Genomic DNA, 19304 nt, shown 5'->3' on the forward strand with positions numbered 1-19304 from the left:
GTCTCCTCTCCTCCATTCTGTCCGCCGTTTATATGCGCGCATTTCGGGGATTGCACCCTTTTCACTTTCCAGTTGTAAACAGCGCACACCTGAGCGATCTATAGGTAAACCACAATTACGCAACCGCTTTTGTGTTAGTGTGGGAATGCGGAGTGTTTCATGAGCAGGTAGACTGGAATTCTCATAGAGAGAGCTCTCATTAGGCTATATGTACAAAACAAAAATAACAAATAGAAATACATTATAATAGAATAAATACAGAGTAAACACCACAAGGCCTATTGCTAATAGTAAAATAGAGAAAAATAACATTTAAAAATAGAGTGCGGACTAACAAAAAAAAGTTGCCTTCAAATAAATAAATTGTTGTTTTTGTGCAGAAAAGGTCTTTTTAAATATAAAAAGCAATCATGTAGGCTATCTTGCCAATAAAAATATTTTATAGGCTAACTATAACGTGTATATTTTGTTTATTAATTCATTTTAGTCATTTCTGGGGGTATTATTATTATTATTTTTTGTTTGTTTCTTTGTTTAGACATGTATTTACGTTCGATGGTTTAAAGAAGACGAAAGGGCAGATTGCGCGAGAGTGTAAAGAAATTCCCGCGCGGAATACCTGAGAGAGTGAAACCGAAAGCGCGTGACGTCGCAAAGCAAGCTGTGACGACACATCATCATTTCATCACCGAATGCACATTAAGTGTTATATTACGATTATTACAAAAAATGTCGCTGAAAAGAGTAATACCGTGGGCTAAATAAATGCTACAAAAGGTAAAGATAGAGGAAGATGCCCCCGTTAAGAACAACGTGGATTCACTTTTAAATCGTAGCACATTTAGATATAGGCTAAGTTTAGCATGATACAACAGCCCATGTTTCGTTAATAAACATTTGCTAATTTAGCTGTTATAACACAAATGTCAAATATTTTAAAGAGGGTTAGATGCCTCCCACCCCGGAAAAACTCTCGTAGAATGACTTTTGATCTTATTTGAAATTATTAATAATAATATATATTAAAGTGTCATTTTATTCTGACAATGGAGTCGACAAATTGAATAACCAATGACAGACGAAACAGAATCCCAAAAGAGATTCATCTGAAAGGTCAAATAATTTGCCACAGGCATATGAATATTTACATATTTAATTGGCTATATTTGAATTGTAATAATAGAAACAGTATGAATGAAAATGTAATGATTTCACTCAATCAATCTAGGTTTTAATGAAAGCAAAGATAGTCTGAAATGTAATTGGAATGGAACTATTAAATACGAATTCCATTCATTACAATAAGTATTCAATTAAAAATAATAAGCATGCCACTATGGTTTTATCTTTTTTACTTCAGAATAAGAAACACATCTAAAAACATTAATGTGTCACAAAAACTTAAATCGAAATACTAATTTCAAATATTAGATCAAATCTCAAAACTATTTCGACTGACTAAATCTGATAAATATTAATGTAATTAACATTATGCATATGAATGCATAATGACATAGGCCTACCTTGAGTTCAAACACACGACAGATAATAGAGTTCCACAGAAATAAAATAGGCCAATCAAATCTGGTTAAATTATAAATATGTGAGTAATCAAGTTAGTTATTTTAATTTATTTAGCGGTTTTGAAACAGATTACGTTTTGAGATATCCTAAACATCACAAAAAGAAAATAACTACATTTGTATGCTTTATTTTTCATTAATTCATGAAAAATGCCACTTTTATTGATTATTTTGCACTTCAGTTAGATTTTTTTTCTTTACTTTCACTTTACTCTCTATTTTAATACACTGTGCTGTTTGTTGGTTGGAACAGTGTGGAGTTTTGTTCATTTCCATCAGACATATAGCCTACTCGACATTAAGAAAATAAGAAAATCTGTTTGTTTTACTTCCAGTGATGTTCCCTGTCTCTCGCTGGAGTCTTCAACACACTCAATGCTGCGCAAGAGTTGCGCAATAGCGCTGGTCGTCAACAGGAACACGGCGAACCTTGCGTTCATTTCCCATGCTGCCTTTCGCGTCAGCCGATCTGATCACATCTATATCAACTGCCCGCTTCTGTTTTCCCGGCTCAGAGAGTGACAGATACCACACGACCCGTGCTCGTGTCGATTCGGTAAGAGGAAAGGAAACCCATCAGCCATGACCGTGTGGCTGTCCAAAGCCGCCGCGACAGACAAACGCAGAACATGGTGAGTAAACGAGTTTATATTGTGCTGATTCTATTAGCAATGAGGAGAATTGTCTGCTGTTTTATAATCTAATCATTTTAGCCGGATTCATGAGCATTACGAAAGTCTGTATCTGTTCGTGTCTCATTTAAGGGCGTTTGGATGTTTCTACAGAATTAAATGTTACATTTTCGACCATGTAAACAGTTTTTTACGGGTTATCGAGATATTATATTCTATTTCATTGGAGTGTTGTGAATTTAGTGTTGTGAGTCTACCAGGTAAGTCTGCTGCAATTTAAGCAAGTTATTCCATGCTAAAAACGCTTATCTTTTTTTAAAAGAAGCACACTTTAGCATACTTAAAAATGTACTTAATATACTTTAATAAAGTTTACTTAAGTACGAACTGAATGTAACGTTTTCTGACATTTAACAGCAAAAACGCTTATCTTTTTTAAAAGAAGCACACTTTAGCATACTTAAAAATGTACTTAATATACTTTAATAAAGTTTACTTAAGTACGAACTGAATGTAACGTTTTCTGACATTTAACAGCAAAAACACTTATCTTTTTAAAAAGACGCACACTTTAGCATACTTAAAAATTTACTTAATATACTTTAATAAAGTTTACTTAAGTACGAACTGAATGTAACGTTTTCTGACATTTAACAGCAAAAACGCTTATCTTTTTTAAAAGAAGCACACTTTAGCATACTTAAAAATGTACTTAATATACTTTAATAAAGTTTACTTAAGTACGGACTGAATGTAACGTTTTCTGACATTTAACAGCAAAAACGCTTATCTTTTTTAAAAGAAGCACACTTTAGCATACTTAAAAATGTACTTAATATACTTTAATAAAGTTTACTTAAGTACGGACTGAATGTAACGTTTTCTGACATTTAACAGCAAAAACGCTTATCTTTTTTAAAAGAAGCACACTTTAGCATACTTAAAAATGTACTTAATATACTTTAATAAAGTTTACTTAAGTACGAACTGAATGTAACGTTTTCTGACATTTAACAGCAAAAACGCTTATCTTTTTTAAAAGAAGCACACTTTAGCATACTTAAAAATGTACTTAATATACTTTAATAAAGTTTACTTAAGTACGAACTGAATGTAACGTTTTCTGACATTTAACAGCAAAAACGCTTATCTTTTTTAAAAGAAGCACACTTTAGCATACTTAAAAATGTACTTAATATACTTTAATAAAGTTTACTTAAGTACGAACTGAATGTAACGTTTTCTGACATTTAACAGCAAAAACGCTTATCTTTTTTAAAAGAAGCACACTTTAGCATACTTAAAAATGTACTTAATATACTTTAATAAAGTTTACTTAAGTACGGACTGAATGTAACGTTTTCTGACATTTAACAGCAAAAACGCTTATCTTTTTTAAAAGAAGCACACTTTAGCATACTTAAAAATGTACTTAATATACTTTAATAAAGTTTACTTAAGTACGAACTGAATGTAACGTTTTCTGACATTTAACAGCAAAAACGCTTATCTTTTTTAAAAGAAGCACACTTTAGCATACTTAAAAATGTACTTAATATACTTTAATAAAGTTTACTTAAGTACGGACTGAATGTAACGTTTTCTGACATTTAACAGCAAAAACGCTTATCTTTTTTAAAAGAAGCACACTTTAGCAAAATAAATAAATTGTTGTTTTTGTGCAGAAAAGGTATTTTTTAAATATAAAAAGCAATCATGTAGGCTATCTTGCCACTAAAAATATTTTATAGGCTAACTATAACGTGTATATTTTGTTTATTAATTCATTTTAGTCATTTCTGGGGGTATTATTATTATTATTTTTTGTTTGTTTCTTTGTTTAGACATGTATTTACGTTCGATGGTTTAAAGAAGACGAAAGGGCAGATTGCGCGAGAGTGTAAAGAAATTCCCGCGCGGAATACCTGAGAGAGTGAAACCGAAAGCGCGTGACGTCGCAAAGCAAGCTGTGACGACACATCATCATTTCATCACCGAATGCACATTAAGTGTTATATTACGATTATTACAAAAAATGTCGCTGAAAAGAGTAATACCGTGGGCTAAATAAATGCTACAAAAGGTAAAGATAGAGGAAGATGCCCCCGTTAAGAACAACGTGGATTCACTTTTAAATCGTAGCACATTTAGATATAGGCTAAGTTTAGCATGATACAACAGCCCATGTTTCGTTAATAAACATTTGCTAATTTAGCTGTTATAACACAAATGTCAAATATTTTAAAGAGGGTTAGATGCCTCCCACCCCGGAAAAACTCTCGTAGAATGACTTTTGATCTTATTTGAAATTATTAATAATAATATATATTAAAGTGTCATTTTATTCTGACAATGGAGTCGACAAATTGAATAACCAATGACAGACGAAACAGAATCCCAAAAGAGATTCATCTGAAAGGTCAAATAATTTGCCACAGGCATATGAATATTTACATATTTAATTGGCTATATTTGAATTGTAATAATAGAAACAGTATGAATGAAAATGTAATGATTTCACTCAATCAATCTAGGTTTTAATGAAAGCAAAGATAGTCTGAAATGTAATTGGAATGGAACTATTAAATACGAATTCCATTCATTACAATAAGTATTCAATTAAAAATAATAAGCATGCCACTATGGTTTTATCTTTTTTACTTCAGAATAAGAAACACATCTAAAAACATTAATGTGTCACAAAAACTTAAATCGAAATACTAATTTCAAATATTAGATCAAATCTCAAAACTATTTCGACTGACTAAATCTGATAAATATTAATGTAATTAACATTATGCATATGAATGCATAATGACATAGGCCTACCTTGAGTTCAAACACACGACAGATAATAGAGTTCCACAGAAATAAAATAGGCCAATCAAATCTGGTTAAATTATAAATATGTGAGTAATCAAGTTAGTTATTTTAATTTATTTAGCGGTTTTGAAACAGATTACGTTTTGAGATATCCTAAACATCACAAAAAGAAAATAACTACATTTGTATGCTTTATTTTTCATTAATTCATGAAAAATGCCACTTTTATTGATTATTTTGCACTTCAGTTAGATTTTTTTTCTTTACTTTCACTTTACTCTCTATTTTAATACACTGTGCTGTTTGTTGGTTGGAACAGTGTGGAGTTTTGTTCATTTCCATCAGACATATAGCCTACTCGACATTAAGAAAATAAGAAAATCTCTTTGTTTTATTTCCAGTGATGTTCCCTGTCTCTCGCTGGAGTCTTCAACACACTCAATGCTGCGCAAGAGTTGCGCAATAGCGCTGGTCGTCAACAGGAACACGGCGAACCTTGCGTTCATTTCCCATGCTGCCTTTCGCGTCAGCCGATCTGATCACATCTATATCAACTGCCCGCTTCTGTTTTCCCGGCTCAGAGAGTGACAGATACCACACGACCCGTGCTCGTGTCGATTCGGTAAGAGGAAAGGAAACCCATCAGCCATGACCGTGTGGCTGTCCAAAGCCGCCGCGACAGACAAACGCAGAACATGGTGAGTAAACGAGTTTATATTGTGCTGATTCTATTAGCAATGAGGAGAATTGTCTGCTGTTTTATAATCTAATCATTTTAGCCGGATTCATGAGCATTACGAAAGTCTGTATCTGTTCGTGTCTCATTTAAGGGCGTTTGGATGTTTCTACAGAATTAAATGTTACATTTTCGACCATGTAAACAGTTTTTTACGGGTTATCGAGATATTATATTCTATTTCATTGGAGTGTTGTGAATTTAGTGTTGTGAGTCTACCAGGTAAGTCTGCTGCAATTTAAGCAAGTTATTCCATGCTAAAAACGCTTATCTTTTTTTAAAAGAAGCACACTTTAGCATACTTAAAAATGTACTTAATATACTTTAATAAAGTTTACTTAAGTACGAACTGAATGTAACGTTTTCTGACATTTAACAGCAAAAACGCTTATCTTTTTTAAAAGAAGCACACTTTAGCATACTTAAAAATGTACTTAATATACTTTAATAAAGTTTACTTAAGTACGAACTGAATGTAACGTTTTCTGACATTTAACAGCAAAAACGCTTATCTTTTTTAAAAGAAGCACACTTTAGCATACTTAAAAATGTACTTAATATACTTTAATAAAGTTTACTTAAGTACGAACTGAATGTAACGTTTTCTGACATTTAACAGCAAAAACGCTTATCTTTTTTAAAAGAAGCACACTTTAGCATACTTAAAAATGTACTTAATATACTTTAATAAAGTTTACTTAAGTACGAACTGAATGTAACGTTTTCTGACATTTAACAGCAAAAACGCTTATCTTTTTTAAAAGAAGCACACTTTAGCATACTTAAAAATGTACTTAATATACTTTAATAAAGTTTACTTAAGTACGAACTGAATGTAACGTTTTCTGACATTTAACAGCAAAAACGCTTATCTTTTTTAAAAGAAGCACACTTTAGCATACTTAAAAATGTACTTAATATACTTTAATAAAGTTTACTTAAGTACGAACTGAATGTAACGTTTTCTGACATTTAACAGCAAAAACGCTTATCTTTTTTAAAAGAAGCACACTTTAGCATACTTAAAAATGTACTTAATATACTTTAATAAAGTTTACTTAAGTACGAACTGAATGTAACGTTTTCTGACATTTAACAGCAAAAACGCTTATCTTTTTTAAAAGAAGCACACTTTAGCATACTTAAAAATGTACTTAATATACTTTAATAAAGTTTACTTAAGTACGAACTGAATGTAACGTTTTCTGACATTTAACAGCAAAAACGCTTATCTTTTTTAAAAGAAGCACACTTTAGCATACTTAAAAATGTACTTAATATACTTTAATAAAGTTTACTTAAGTACGAACTGAATGTAACGTTTTCTGACATTTAACAGCAAAAACGCTTATCTTTTTTAAAAGAAGCACACTTTAGCATACTTAAAAATGTACTTAATATACTTTAATAAAGTTTACTTAAGTACGAACTGAATGTAACGTTTTCTGACATTTAACAGCAAAAACGCTTATCTTTTTTAAAAGAAGCACACTTTAGCATACTTAAAAATGTACTTAATATACTTTAATAAAGTTTACTTAAGTACGAACTGAATGTAACGTTTTCTGACATTTAACAGCAAAAACGCTTATCTTTTTTAAAAGAAGCACACTTTAGCATACTTAAAAATGTACTTAATATACTTTAATAAAGTTTACTTAAGTACGAACTGAATGTAACGTTTTCTGACATTTAACAGCAAAAACGCTTATCTTTTTTAAAAGAAGCACACTTTAGCATACTTAAAAATGTACTTAATATACTTTAATAAAGTTTACTTAAGTACGAACTGAATGTAACGTTTTCTGACATTTAACAGCAAAAACGCTTATCTTTTTTAAAAGAAGCACACTTTAGCATACTTAAAAATGTACTTAATATACTTTAATAAAGTTTACTTAAGTACGAACTGAATGTAATGTTTTCTGACATTTAACAGCAAAACGCTTATCTTTTTTAAAAGAAGCACACTTTAGCATACTTAAAAATGTACTTAATATACTTTAATAAAGTTTAAGTATGAACTGAATGTAACGTTTTCTGACATTTAACAGCATGTTATTTGCAACTTGACGAAAATATATTATAGTTTATATGCATACCAAAGCAGTTCAACTTAAGAGTTTAATAAGTATATCTTTATATTTAAATTTATAATTACCTATGTTGTCTTTGAAATATGGTTTAAGTGTACGGACAGGCATTTATGGTCAACTAAAATGTGCTTGAATGTAATTTGTATTGAAACGTGTAATATTTTATAATGCACTACACGTAACATTAAAAAAAAAACCTTAGCGTGTTAGTCATCACATAAAAAAACGTGTAATTCTTTAAATCCCTACAAACGATTATTAAAACATAATAATTTAAAATGTACTTTAAAGTAAAACTTTTAATTTGTTTAATTTAATTTGTTTAACTTTTAAACATTATTACAAAGGGCACTTTTTAGAAGTGTACTTAAGTGTTTTAAGAAACAAGTTAAGTACACTTGTCTTTAAGTACATTTAAGTGGCCTTTTATTTCCTTAATACTATATTATCTGTTAAAACAGATTTGAAGTACACTACAAGTGCACATTCAATACAATTAAGTGCACTTCTTTTTCACAAGGGTGACCCGTCTACATTGACTCAGGATGCATTTTGAAGTAAAACGAACATGTCGGCATACATTTGTACTTCATTGACGTGAGGAAACTGCCAGGGATGTGTGTATCACTTCCATTATTTGCTACCTAACAAAGACTGCCAGTATATTAAACATACTAATCTTCTTCTCCTCATTGTGTTTTATAAGCTAGCATCTAACCTCTTTTATGATATAAACATGTTTAGGGAGTCGTAACGCCATCAGTTTAACAACTTAAAAATGATCTTCAGGTGAAATCAGTATCATACATGAGCTGAGAATGCAGAGCTGGTGTCATTTAAATCGGAAGATTGTGATGTTTAATATAAAACACATATGCATAAAGCGTTTCATCCACATGTTAAAAAAAACATAATAGCTGAGCGAACACAGAGGGTTGTAACACTTTCCATTGTACTGTTACTGAATTCGCAAATATGGCACAAAATAAAAGAGTGACCAACACATACATGTTTTTAGAGTTTAATGTATTTCTATGTTTGCTTCTGGTGGAAATGTTACCAATGTGTACAAATATATATAGGCTACATTTTTTGTGTTACATCCCATGTGATGGTGTGGTAGGTTGTTTAACTCTTTCTACCATTAATTTACTCCGATTCAGAATCAAATATTTAGATTTACTCCGAAAACATTTTGAAACCACATACATTTTTAGATGAACGCATAATGGGAATATTATAAAGTTTGAGTCACACTGACTACATTTAAAAAAAAATTTACCGTTGTGTTACAATCTCCCCTATAGTTGTTTGTCTGTGTGTGTTTTGCAGTGTGTGAAGTGGAACTAATTGAAGCTAGAGGAGCCATGTTGGCCACCCAAACACCTGAGAGCGGCCCAGAGGCAAGAGATGGAAAACAGGTTTGTAACTTCCTCATCTTTTTGAAGATTATTTGAATTGTGGACATTACAAGGTCATTGATAGGAAACCTTTCATATCTCTTGAAACCCGTTGAGCAGGTTCTTGCTAGAGGTAATGCAATTTGTGGGAACCTGGATTCCCAGGTGCTGAAAAAAGATGATGCATGTCATTTGATAAATGTTAAAATGCTTTCTTTTATCTCAGCTCATGTCATTTGCATGTAAGCACCATTTCTATCTGCTCTAATACAGTTTATTAAAACAAGTTTATAAGAAGCTACAGTTTGCGTGTTGTCTTGTAGAAGTCAGACCGCACACAGAATGGAAACCAGACAAGTATTGCCTTCATGAGAGAAGTGTCTGCTCAAGAGATAAGGATTTCTTTTTGGCCATTTCCTCTTTATTTGCCTAAGACCTTTGCTATTAACAGCAGTTCAGTAGTACTTTGTTTTCAGTTCACATACAGACATGCATAGCTAAAGCAAGATGAGGGATTTAACAAAACTGTTCAAATTTAACAGGTATATTTACACTGCAAGGCTTAATGGACAGTCTCAATGTTCTGACGGATATTAGATACATTTTTTGTGCTTTATATTCACCTGAGCAACTGTTTTGTTAGCTCTGAGTTTCAAACTGAGTTTCGATAACAAAACAAACACCAGCAATGCAACATATACAAAAATATACACACTAACATGTATAAATATAAATATATGTAAACATATATTCATATACATATTCTTGGCCTTTTTATCATACAAAATATACGTATTTGGGCTGCACAATTAATCGAATTTCTAATCGCGATTACAATTATGGATGCCACAATTACGTAATTGTTCAAAGCGGCAATTAATCGTTCAAAGTCCACTTATGTTATTCTGTGTGCTTAAGATGCGTTTGTTTCTTTCTACATGTTATCTTAAGGGTTTTTCCATTGTTTTAATTTTAGTTTTAGTATAACATTATAATAGCATTCATATTTTTACTTTTTTTATAATTTAAAGAAGAAACCAATCCGATGTTAATCGACAATTATGATTTTTGTCATAATCGTGCAGCCCTAATACATATATGTACATACACACTTTTTTTATCTTCCAAAATTAATCAAATAAAAACAAATTAACAAATAAATGAAGCAAAATAAATATATAAAAATCAATTTCAGAAGAAGCACACAACTCATAAATTTTCCAAACATGATGTATGATGATGGCTTAGAAATAGAAACACAATGGCTTACAAATAAAAATAATATAATTAGTAATTTATCTAATAAATCAATGATTTACTTCTAGTATAGTCAAGCATTCAAACTCATGACCATTTTTTTTCAACATCTACTAATGTTTAAAAATTTTAAATACATATAAATTCAAATCGTCATATCATTTTCAGGATGCATACCTTTCCAACTAAAATAATAATGATACTAAATTGGTAAGTTTTTTTCTGTGTATGATCACCAAAAATTATCGCATATGAATTGATCGCATATGAACCCACATTTGTACAATTGATGATGTCTTACAAAGGGATCTAAAATAGGATATAAAGGGGATCTTTCAAGTTTTTAATTTCAGCAACCCACAATATGAAATAGCTGTTTTTGTATATTAATATTGACACATAGAAAGTAATTGTTTCAGAACTAAACCGTCTTTTTAAAGAGGTAGATACGGATAGATTTTGTATGTGTTTTGCTGTTTATACACTTGCAACAAGATCTGATCTGAGCCAGAATTTCCTCATGCATCTAGTCGTCATGACTAAGTGCTTATCATGACCGACTCTTAAAGGCAAACTAGTTTTCTAGTAATCTTGGCTTCATTCCTCTCAGAAACATGACTACTATTTTCATGTCATTTGACTCAAAGGTGCTATGTTGAGTTTCCACAGCTTTGACTGTCAGTGCTTTGGCTCATATGTAGTCAGTCAGCTGATATCAGGTGACAGTCTGTCTGTAGATATGGCTCATGTTCACATGTCTGTTCTGCCCTCTTGTCTTAGATCCTCAAGCGGCTGCGCAATGCTTACTCCACATCTTTGTTTTGTTGTAGCAAAAGCTTTTCATGATTTGGTCTGCTGACCTAGATGTCACAATGGTTCCAGTAACCTGATCTTACACCGGTTGATGCAAATCAATTCAAATTACAGACCCTTAATTTTTATTATTGATTTTGACTGGGTCAAAAAAGCCTTTTATCACTAAATCGATAACTATAGATTTCATGTGTTTCCTGGTATTTCCCTCCTGGTTATTTTGTTTTAACATCTAGTCCAGGAAAAAAACAGATGCATAACAGAGCAATATTAACCTCTCTGTTCTCCTCAGTGGATCAAGGAAAAGATTGCACGGACCCTAAAAGTCCTGCAGAAGCGTTACATCACCACAGACACGGCGGTCACCAGTGAGGACCTGGAGGCTAACCTGCTGTGTTGTGCTTTGGAGGCGGTCTTCATCCATGGAATCAAGAGCAAGTTCATTCGATTTGATGGAAGTCACGCGCGCAAAGGAGGGTCACGAGGAGCCCTTCCTCAGCCCGTCTTCTGGAGCCTATTGAAGACCGTCACCCACAGGTGGGTCATAGGTTAGAACAGGGGTGGGCAAACTTTTTGATTCGAAGGCCACATCAAGTTTTTTTTAATATAAGTGAGGGCCGTATAGTATATGCATGACAAATGAAGCAGTTTGTTATATATATATATAAATAAATAAATAAATAAATTTACATTTACTACTGTACTACTAACTACTGATAGTTACTACTGTACTGTGTGTGGACTTGTATTTGTACCATCTCTAACTTGTTTTTTTATGAGCATATATAAGTCGATTGATGTATATGTATAATGTATATTGTACAAACATTAAGTGATGTGACATGTGGCCAGAACATGTATTTTTGTATTATGAACATGTATTTTTGTTCCCCTCACTCCACAACAAATCCTTTCAATTTAGTAGCATTCAGAAGAGAAGGAAGAAAAAATATAAGTATAACACAACCAGAAATTATAGTCTCATTCACCATAAACAATATTTATTATAAATGCCAAGCCTAAACGAATTTATTTAAAGCGAAACTGAAACTAGTGGTGTGTGGGAAATGCAACAATCCAAATGTGCGCGCTTTGCGCTTGACGTCGATTGCTTTATATAAGTCGCTTTGGAATATAAATCGCAGCATGTTTCAGATGATAAAAAAAAACGTGATTTATAATCTGGAAAACAGCAGAAGAACCAAAACCCAAATACATATTGAATAAGCAAATAAATATAGCTAATAAATAATAGCATAAAAAGGACAAACTTTTTCCGTGTTTTCCGTGTTTCCTACCTATGAAAAGCACGCTTTATTTCTCCTGCTTCTCTCATATGCAAAAGCACGGAAATTTGATTTCTCAGTTCATGACCCCTTTAAGGGACACGGCAACCATTATAAACACTTAAAAACAAATGATTAAATTCACCCCACCAAAAAATTTAGCCAGCCATGTAAAATTACTTTTTTAAATTTTAATATTTATATTTGAAAGATTATATAAAGAGAATATAAAGAAATACTTTATATTTAATCTTAAAATATACACTACTATTCAAAAGTTTGGGGTCAGTATGTTGGTTTTTTCCCCCCCAAATAAACACTGTTAATAATCTTAATAACTGTTAATAATACTGATGCTGAAAATACAGCTTTGCATCACAGAAATAAATTACACTTATTCAATAGAAACAATTATTTTAAATTGTAAAAATGTATTCCACAGTTTTACTGTTTTACTGTATTTTTGATCAAATAAATGCAACCTTGTTGAGAATAAGAGACTTCTTTTTAAAACATTTTTAAAAATCCTACTGACCCCAAACATTTGAACAGTCATGTAATACAGCTAGCCCCCAACAACCAACTTCTGCCTTTCAGCTAATCATGTCACATAATGTTACTGTTCCCTTGAATATTGGATGCATAGAATAACAGTGGGAACAAAGTGTCATTCATGAGCCTTATGTGATTATAATATACATCCACTCTTTCCGAAATCATTCCAAGCCTTTGGTTTGGTTACTAACCGAGTCAACTGATGTTGGTTCATGCTTCAAAATAATTTAAACCTCAGAAGTATTTCAAAATGAGCAACCTGTCACCTGTTTGGAAACAGAAAGAGACATGTCAGGGAGTCTCTGTGAGGATTGTGACAAGCCTGTAGGATTAGATTAGGGCTGCACGATTAATCGCATGCGCATCTTATCAGTAAAGCCGGTTCTGAATGCTGCTCAATGTGAAAGCACGCAGGTGATGGAGATTTACCGCTGATTACAGAACCGGCTTTCTGACAAGATGCGCGTTAAATATCGCATGCGATTAATCGTGCAGCCCTAGATTAGATGAATCATATGGTTTAGTAATTGGCTCCTAAGTCTATGGGCAATAGTCAAGTGACACTCAGCTCTTTGAGGCCTCCTGACTCACATTTCTTGTGTAGTTAAACTCAACAGGACAGTTTTTAGGCTTCGTATTGAGTGTAGAGTGAAGGAGAAGGAAGTCAGCTGATAAAGACATGGTTTCATATTTTGACTTTTTATATACATAAAGACATACTTGTGTGATTCACTTCTCTTTGCCTTGTAGAAACGACTGCACTGAGAAATTCCAATATTTGTGAGAGTTTGCACTTATTTAGGCAAACTTCTTCCTCACTGAACAATTATTTGAATGATGCACACATAAATAAAGAAGTAAATAAAATATTGATTGTAGTACTGGCAGTATTGTGAAAATGGAAAAAAATGTGATTATAGCAATAAAAGTGTCGAAACACAAAAGATATTAGTAATGAAAGTCCATGCAACCAAAACTTTGATGCTTTAAAAAATGAATGAAGACATTGTGGAAGTTATCCATAGTTATGGTTTAATCCAAGAGACACAATCTATAAGTTATAAGCTATAATTCACATATAAAATATAATATGTGATCCTGGATCACAAAACCAGTCTTAAGTGTCAATTTTTCAAAATTGATGTATGGTTTGTTAGGATAGGACAATATTTAGCCGAGATGCGACTTAAGACTGCTTTTGTGCTCCAGGGTCCCATTTAATTCACTTTACTTCACTTTACACTAATTCACTTTTTAAATAAGCTTTAATTCACATATAAACATTGATCAATGCACATTAAACATGGTAAATGTAAGATCAAACATACTTGAAGAACGAGAACAAATGTCATTGGTTCTTGAGCATCAAACAAGCACATTTGAGCTTCAGTTTATCATATTTGATAGGCATTGATACATGAATGCATGAATATGTAATATTTGAAACCATGATGTTTCATTTTTTGGTTGAACTAACCCTTTAATGGTCACCCGCAACTCTTTTGATGCTGTAGGGATGTCGTTCAAGAACTGGAACGTCTAAGCTTCATAAACTCAGATATTGGGTGCTGCAGAGCATGGGTTCGCCTGGCGCTAAATGACGGGCTTCTGGAGTGTTACCTGGCCTCGCTGTTTCGCGAAGGGTCCAACTTGAGCTCCTACTACCAGTCCGGGGCTCTTTTGCTGGACCCGGAGGACCGTGAGGTTCTCCTCACCCTCCTGCAGGGTTTGTCCTCGATGACCTTCCAGCTCTCTTATAAATCAGCTGTGCTGAATGAGTGGACCAACACACCGCTGGTCCTCGCGGGTCTTTGTCCCCCAACGCCTGCCGACGAGCACCTTGTAGGCCCCAAGCGCAAGGAGTCTTGGGATACGGTCTCCCAGTCATCCGGAGGATCTGGAGGCTCAGATTGGGCTCAGGAGGTGCTCCAGAGGGAGCCGAGGAAAGAGCAGAGTGAGGGCTGTGAGCCGAACACTCCGCTGACATCGTCAAACCTGAGTCTGGATACGTCCGGATCGTCACAGCTCTCCTCCAGCCTGAGCTCTGATAGTCTGCTGCAGGGTCAGGAGCTCAGGAGTCCAGAGAAGGAACATTGGAGTTGTGACAAAGAGATCAGCCAAAACGCACAACAGAAGATCACGGCTACAGAGTGAGTAAAAGCCTGTTCTGTTAAAGTCTTATGACTATGCAATGTGTCAACTGATAAATCAATTAGGTTTGTGCAGAACTATGAATTTTCAATATTGATTTGTTGGTGAGTAAAAAAAACAAAAGGTCCTGTATAATGACACTGATTCAGGTTGACATCCACTAGGGGTTTTCAAAATGGGGGCCACAAATAGTTTAAATGTAAACAATAATATATCATTTATAAAATAAATTAAACAAAAATAATAATAAAAAATACCAAATTTGACCTTATTACTATTTTTTTCTGTTTATAAATCTTAATGTTATTAATATTATTATACACAATTTTCTTTCTGTATTCGTCTTCAGATTTAAACCTCTAACAATACAGTTATGGTGGATAAAAAATGTACTTAATAGAAAGTACATATTTATAATAGTTTTATTTTCTGCAATGTAAGTGGCATTTAGACATAAAAATGTAATTTTAATATATTTTAAAATGTCTTCAGTATCATTCCAATATGGTCAAAAACATTTCTTCTTATTATTAATGTTGAAAACAGTTGTGCTGCTTCATATTTTTTTGTGGAAACCATGATGCGTGTTTTTAGGTTTCTTTGATGAATAGAAACGGCAAGAATAACAGCATTTATTTGAAATATAAATCTTTTGTGACATAATAAATTACTTTACTGTCCCTTTTGATCAACTTAATGCATCATTGAGAAATAAAAGTAGTATTTTCTTTAAAAAAAAACAAAAACAAAGTCTTTCTGAACTCAAACTATAGTATACTGTATAACGTTGCCTCTATATTTTAAGGGGTCCTGAATCATCATATTTGGGGGTCTGTGGCATCAACAAGTAAAAAAAAAAAACTGTATTAGATGGCAACCTAATGTTCTAGCATGCTGTCCAAGAATTGCTGTCAGTATGTTTTTGTATTTTATTTACCACTCAAAATCCTTTTATTCAGCTGTATATTAAACATCAAGTATGTTCTTGGCTGTGGTTTGTGGTTTTGATGCTTCTTTCACTGAGCTCAGAAACTTGCCTCCATGCTTGAAAAGCTTGTTGCGACACTTCTAGTTAGGACAAAGTTTCCACAAGTAAATGTGAAAACAAAATTACTTGATTCATTCATTTTTGTTAGCAGAAATGTTGTAATCTGAAGTCATGCTTGTTTGTTTTCAGAGAGAACAGTTCCTCTACTCAGGACTTGGAGGACTTTGATGTGTTCATACCAGCTTCAGACTCTGCAGCACAAGCTGTTAATAACAACACGCACATGCCTGACGCATCTCCAACAGCTGCACAGGACACACACCAATCAGATGCACACATCTCAGAGCAATCTAAAGCAAGCTCAGAAAAGATGTCAGCTGAGACGATACAGGAGACGGAAGAAGGGACAACGAAAGAATCTGAGACTCTAGGTAAAACCGTCATTGAGACTCAAGAAAGTGAGCAGGAGAAAGAGAGCAGAGACTCATCTGTTGATACTTGGACCGAGAAGACCTCTGACCCTGACGCTCTTCCTCCAGAGACCTCTGCCGCCTCTAGTTCAGTGGAGCAATCCCAACATGCTGCATACAGACGCTCCGCGAGTACCGCCAGCAGGAAAACCTCCTCAGACTCTCTGTATTCCTCCTGCGTGAGTGTTTTCAGGGATTCATATTCATATTCTTAGGCATATAGATCACTTCATAGCTTTATTTAATTGGTCCACCAAAATGAATTTTGATATTGTATTGGTATTTCAAAATGTATTGATAATATTAGTGATTCAGTCACAAAACTATTTGGAATACATTTGCACACATACTGTGTTAATAATATAGATTAATCATTTTGATGAACCGATAACGATTTTTTAATCCCAAGATCGATCTTTCTGTACATTTCCATCATTTACCATGGATTTACTGTAGTAACACTAACTGCACCATGGCAGAAATGTGGGATATTCATATAGAATTTTATTATATTAATAATGTAGAGATGTATTAAAGGAGTAATGGAATATAATTACAGTTAAGCTGTAGCGTTTGTGCATTTATACTTAATGTATTTAGACTACTGTTTTTCATATAAATACCTAGAAACCATATAGCTACATTTTTACCATGTAGCTATTGTGGTTTAAACTGTGATTGTCATGGTCTAAATGTATGCTACTATGGAAGACCCATGGTTCATTTTAATAAAACTCAAACACTCAGAATAATTACACTTAACCATATAAAAATGAGGTTATTACAATTTTTACAGATGTTACTGTTTTTGATAATGAACATAAAGTTACATCTGCATCCTTACTCAAGGTCCTAATAGCTACTGTCAAATTTGCATAAGAGACAAAAAAGGGTAATATTGTTAATATTGCAGCCTGCACTGCAAACTGCTGAAGATACACGTCATCAAGGTCAGGTAACACAAACCTGTTTCATGATTTGAAACAATATCACTCATTAGAACATGCAGAAACTAAGAAATAAATTTTTCTATTAAGATATTTATTTGTATTATTTATTAGCAAAAATCTGCCTTTAAACTTAAGAAATAAAGATTTGAAGTTTATTGTGATAATTATCGATATTGACTGATATGAAATTTTTAAACTTTTTTTGCCCACATTGCCCAGCCCTAATGTAACATGGCAGATCACGTCAGTTAAAGGGTTAGTTCACCCAAAAATGAAAATTTTGTCATTAATTACTCACCCTCATGTTGTTCCAAACCCGTAAGACCGCCGTTCATCTTCGGAACACAAATTAAGATATTTTTGATGAAATCTGAGAGCTCTCTGACCCTCCCATAGACAGCAAGGGTCCATTCACGATCAAGGTCCAGAAACATAGCAAGGAGATCGGTAAAATAATCCATGTGACATCAGGGGTTCAACCGTAATTTTACAACGCTACGAGAATACTTTGAGCGGAAAAGAAAAAAAAATTACTTTATTCAACACGGATACGCTGTTTACGTCATTTATGCTTTGATTTGAACGAAAACAACATATCCGAGTGGCACAGCTGACACAAAACAGCATACACAATTTACGTTCAGTGGATACTCTCCAAAATGGCGCCAGGGTGACGTGGAGGAGACGAATTGTTGAATAAAGTCGTTTTTTTTTTTCTTTTGCGCTCAAAAAGTATTCTCGTAGCTTTGTAAAATTACGGTTGAACCCCTGATGTCACATGGATTATTTTACCGATGTCCTTGCTATGTTTCTGGGCCTTGATCGTGAAAGGACCCTTGCTGTCTATGGGAGGGTCAGAGAGCTCTCAGATTCCATCAAAAATATCTTAATTTGTGTTCCGAAGATGAACGAAGGTTTTACGGGTTTGGAACGACATGAGGGTGAGTAATTAATGACAAAATGTTCATTTTTGGGTGAATGATCCCTTTAAAGCGATCGCGCGGCGCACATGTGAACCAATCATCTCATCCTCTTTACTAGTTATTATAGCACAAAATAAACATGAATGAACATGAGAAGGTGTTGAAAGAAAGAAAGAGACAACTTCAATCAGTATTTCAACCGCCGAAAGACGTTGTTAAAACAGCTTGTAAACAGTACACATAACATCCATAGCTTGATAGTTGCTATAAAAATAACTCTAGAGGAACATTTTGTTAAATATATTCACTATATTACATATTTTAATTTAAAATAAATGAGAAATCACTTACAGGTTATGTTTAAATAAATCTGAATCATAAAGTTGACAGCTACAGTCGAAACAATTATTTTGTTAAAGTTGATATAAAACTGCTTTGAAAATGTTTGTATACAACTCTGTTTTTATTTGAGTGTTAATTGTTCTATCTAGAAATAAATAGCCTAGAAATTGAATTTGGACTGTTGTTAACATTTACAACTGTTTTAACCTATATAGTTTATAGCATTAGTTGATAAATTGTTTTCTTTGAGAAAAATTGACATGAACTCTCTATATATATATATATATATATATATGTAT

At 33.1% G+C, this 19304-nt stretch overlaps 1 protein-coding gene across 2 annotated transcripts in view; it reads left to right on the forward strand.

Annotated features, from left to right (window-relative positions):
• Positions 1–1974: 1974 nt before the first annotated feature.
• plekhm1 (pleckstrin homology domain containing, family M (with RUN domain) member 1) overlaps positions 1975–19304 on the forward strand; it is a 25461-nt gene continuing 8131 nt past the window's right edge. Inside the window, exons 1-5 of one of the 2 annotated variants that reach the window (XM_016455246.1) lie at positions 1975–2215; positions 9203–9291; positions 11633–11877; positions 14696–15331; positions 16510–16969. In XM_016455246.1, coding sequence (XP_016310732.1) covers positions 9238–9291; positions 11633–11877; positions 14696–15331; positions 16510–16969 — 1395 coding nt within the window. In that variant the 5' untranslated portion in view covers positions 1975–2215; positions 9203–9237. Of the gene's footprint in view, positions 2216–5495; positions 5737–9202; positions 9292–11632; positions 11878–14695; positions 15332–16509; positions 16970–19304 lie in introns of those variants that run through there. The other variant, XM_016455245.1, reaches the window with a different exon arrangement.

Source organism: Sinocyclocheilus anshuiensis, unplaced genomic scaffold (assembly GCF_001515605.1).
Source record: "Sinocyclocheilus anshuiensis isolate Anshui unplaced genomic scaffold, SAMN03320099.WGS_v1.1 scaffold287, whole genome shotgun sequence".
NCBI lineage: Eukaryota > Metazoa > Chordata > Actinopteri > Cypriniformes > Cyprinidae > Sinocyclocheilus > Sinocyclocheilus anshuiensis.